This window comes from Ciona intestinalis, unplaced genomic scaffold (genome assembly GCF_000224145.3).
Source record: "Ciona intestinalis unplaced genomic scaffold, KH HT000910.1, whole genome shotgun sequence".
Lineage (NCBI taxonomy): Eukaryota > Metazoa > Chordata > Ascidiacea > Phlebobranchia > Cionidae > Ciona > Ciona intestinalis.
In genome coordinates this window covers 1-3,762 of record NW_004191231.1, presented here as the reverse complement: position 1 = coordinate 3,762, position 3,762 = coordinate 1, and the positions used below count along the sequence as shown (strand labels likewise).

The 3,762-nt window shown below is 39.2% G+C and overlaps 1 protein-coding gene across 1 annotated transcript; it reads right to left on the bottom strand.

Annotated features, from left to right (window-relative positions):
* Positions 1 to 1,945: 1,945 nt before the first annotated feature.
* On the bottom strand, positions 1,946 to 3,756 carry LOC108950768 (protein eyes shut homolog). Its single transcript, XM_026839772.1, has 4 exons — positions 3,456 to 3,756; positions 3,058 to 3,205; positions 2,455 to 2,613; positions 1,946 to 2,195 (listed from the first exon to the last, which is right to left on the bottom strand). The coding sequence occupies exons 1-4, from the start codon at positions 3,578 to 3,580 to the stop codon at positions 1,995 to 1,997; spliced, it is 633 nt and encodes a 210-aa protein (XP_026695573.1). The 5' UTR covers positions 3,581 to 3,756; the 3' UTR covers positions 1,946 to 1,994.
* Positions 3,757 to 3,762: the final 6 nt, after the last annotated feature.

Here is a 3,762-nt window from a genome sequence, read left to right as displayed (position 1 = left end):
CGCTTCTGTGACGTCACAAGGAATCGTGTTCAGAGATTGTTACGTAGTGCCCGGATATTGCGAAATTGATAAAACTAGACTTTCCGTAAGAAGAACAACCAATTAAGATTTGTTTGTACATTGGAAAAATCCGTCTATTTTACGAATAGGATCCTAAGAATAAATGAATCAAACTTACTTATCCTCGCGTGTTGAAGAACGACCGACGTAATAACACTGGAATTATATATTAAACGTGCGCAACCGCCCACAAAGGTAGCGTCGGTGAGCCTTGAACTTTGTATTCTCATGCTAGAGACATACGCTGTTACCATTGTACCACGGCGCCCGATACACGCTTTTACGCCTGTATTCAACTAATATAGTACTGTGGGGGAGGTGGGACACTTTTGGCACCTAATATCCAAATATCCCGATCGTGTTTTAAACTATTAACAACGGTATATCGAAGTCGAGAGGATACGGTTTTATAATTCTTTGAATTTTATTTTGTTTACTATCAAATGGGACGAGAAACAGATTAAAAAGATGTCCCATCTTACCCCACCTTCTATATACTACCACAGGGTGAAAACTGCTCTGGATCGGGAATGATGAAATCTTTTTCTCAATTCTTTCTGCATAGAATGAACGTGACACAGGTATTTTAAAGGCTGGGTTTGAACCCAGTGCCCCTGGTTCTGCAACCCTCACCTAGATTTGAACTTAGGATCCTTGGAGCATCTACTCTGACCTAGATTCAAACCTAGGACTTCTGGTTCTCCAACTCTGATCTAGATTTAATTTAGAGTGCCTGGTTCTTTAACCATAGCGTAGATTCGAAATCAAAATCCCTGGTTTTTAAACCATGGCCTAGATTCGAACCTAGGCTTCCTGGTTCTTTAACTTCTAAACTTAGGGTGCCTTGTTCTTCTACCCTGGCCTAGAATCGAATCCAAAACCGCTGTCTTTTATTTGTTTTACCCTAACATTACAGAAAGGGCCAATCCCTGGAAAAATCCGAGTTACATTTCTTCAAAGATCAACAAAGCCCGACTACTTGGGTAAAGTGTATCGACAGATCGTGAATGAGAAAGATTTATTCAAAGTCCTGAATAATATTCCTGGTTTTCAAGTCAAGGTTTTTGTTTGATGTCTCTGCTATAACTCGACAGTGAGCATGAGGTGTTTGAATACACCATGTGTGTCTGGTGTATAAGAAGACACCCACATAATAACTCGACAGTGAGCATGAGGTGTTATGAATACACCATGTGTGTCTGGTGTACAAGAAGACACCCATGTTATAACTCGACAGTGAGCATGAAGTGTATGAATACATCATGTGTGTCTGGTGTATAAGAAGACATCCATGTTATAACTCGACAGTGAGCATGAGGTGTTTGAATACACCATGTGTGTCTGGTGTATAAGAAGACACCCATGTTATAACTCGACAGTGAGCATGAGGTGTTTGAATACACCATGTGTGTCTGGTGTATAAGAAGACACCCATGCTATAACTCGACAGTGAGCATGAGGTGTATGAATACACCATGTGTGTCTGGTGTATAAGAAGACACCCATGTTATAACTCGACAGTGAGCATGGGGTGTATGAATACACCGTGTGTGTCTGGTGTATAAGAAGACACCCATGTTATAACTAGACAGTGAGCATGAGGTGTATGAATACACCATGTGTGTCTGGTGTATAAGAAGACACTCCTGTTATAACTCGACAGTGAGCATGAGTTGTATGAATACACCATGTGTGTCTGGTGTGTAAGAAGACTCGACAGTGACCTTCAGATAATCCTTATCCACACACTGCAATAGCTTCAGCAACTCGACTGTGGGCATGGGAGTGGCAACCATGGATAAGTCACTTAAGTTCTCACCCACGAGAATATAAATGACCAAACCAACCAAAAGTCATGTCTGCTTATCCACACACTGCAATAGCTTCAGCAACTCGACAGCGAGCATGGGAGTGGCAACCATGAATAAGTTATTTCAGTCCGAACAGGAAAATAAATTTTCAGCAACTACAGCGTCCTCCCAAGAAACAAAATTTCCAATTTTAAAAAAACTTAAATTTCCGAAACAGCCTTCAAATGGGGAGGAAAAAAGTTGGTAAGTTGAACTCTCTACAGTCCTCTTGTGGCCAAAACTTCCAATGTTTAAAACATGAGCGTCAAGTTGATCAAATGGAACCTTTGAAAAAAGTTTTTTGATTTTTTTTGTTTTTATTATACAAACCCTAGCAGAAAAATAAATAGCCGCTTATTTTTGAAAAGCTCTTTCCTATACATTTGATCGGTATTTTTTATTCATACTTTCTTTTGTTGTTAAATCCCTTCTCTTTGTTGTTCTAATAACATGATCTTCGCCATTAAATATTATCATTTTCAAATAAATAAATAAAATTAATTTTTTTGAAAAAAAAAAAAGAATTTAAAACAACTTAACTTACTTTAACAAATAAATTAAGTTGTTCCATTTTATCGACAATGACGTCAACATTTCTTCCATGCTGAGTCATCATGACATCATGCCATTTGTCATCGTTATAAAACGCTGACGTCATGTTTGTTTCTTTGTGGTCGAAATCGTAACCGAGCTGCACTGACACCTAATGGTAATAGAAATCTTGTATTTAATAAATAGGAATATTAGAGCAAAATTAAATTTATGTTTTTTTTAAAAACAATTAACTTTCGTTATCCTCGCACGGCGGGGCAACAACAGTCGTTTTAACATGGGTGTTCTGTCTCATACACCCCGTTCTCACTTACGAGTTAACACATAGGTAAATTATTTTGAAATTTTTTATGTATGGCAGATAATTTGGAAAACCCTTTGGTGACCACTGGGTTGGAGCAATTTTCGTTAAGTGTTTTGCCCAAGGACACATGTCCACCATGGTAGCAGTGACGAGCCTCGAACCTGTCACCCCCTTAAATTCTTGGTAAGAGGCATGAATGCAAAAAAAACTTTTTACAGAAAAATGGGCCAAACCAGCATTTTAAGAAATTAAAATGATGAAAAAGCAGTAAAAGTTCAAGTGTAATTTCACCATGATTCGACCGTTTTTCATTCCCACGGCCAAATGGTCATCTTCTGAAGATCGGGATTCCCCCAACCAGAGAATCATTGTGTCAGTTTTTCTCGTTTTGAACGAAAACGACAAAAAAGTTTCGGTGGAGTTTTGTGGTGTGGTCAATCTGTAATACACCTCATGCTCACTGTCGAGTTATAACATGGGTGTCTTCTTATACACCAGACACACATGGTGTATTCATACACCTCATGCTCACTGTCGAGTTATAACATGGGTGTCTTCTTATACACCAGACACACATGGTGTATTCATACACTTCATGCTCACTGTCGAGTTATAACATGGGTGTCTTTTTATACACCAGACACACATGGTGTATTCATACACTTCATGCTCACTGTCGAGTCACTTACCTCAAATACGAACTCCCAACAAACTGCAGGTATGAGTATCCACTCAGAGTATCCATTATGACATCACAACTATACCCCTCCCACCCCCAATGACAAATACACTCATGGTCGTTGATCCACGGCATGGCAACACATACGCCGTTGTCGTGACAACCAACAGACGAGCACTGGCGATAGTCACGACATCGTGGTCCTCCCCACTGTGCAGGGCAATTGCAATGATCTGCAAACAAGTTAATTATTAATATAATATCGATTTGTGAAGTCAGTAGTTAAGTTTATAAGAGCACCTCACAACACAAGCACA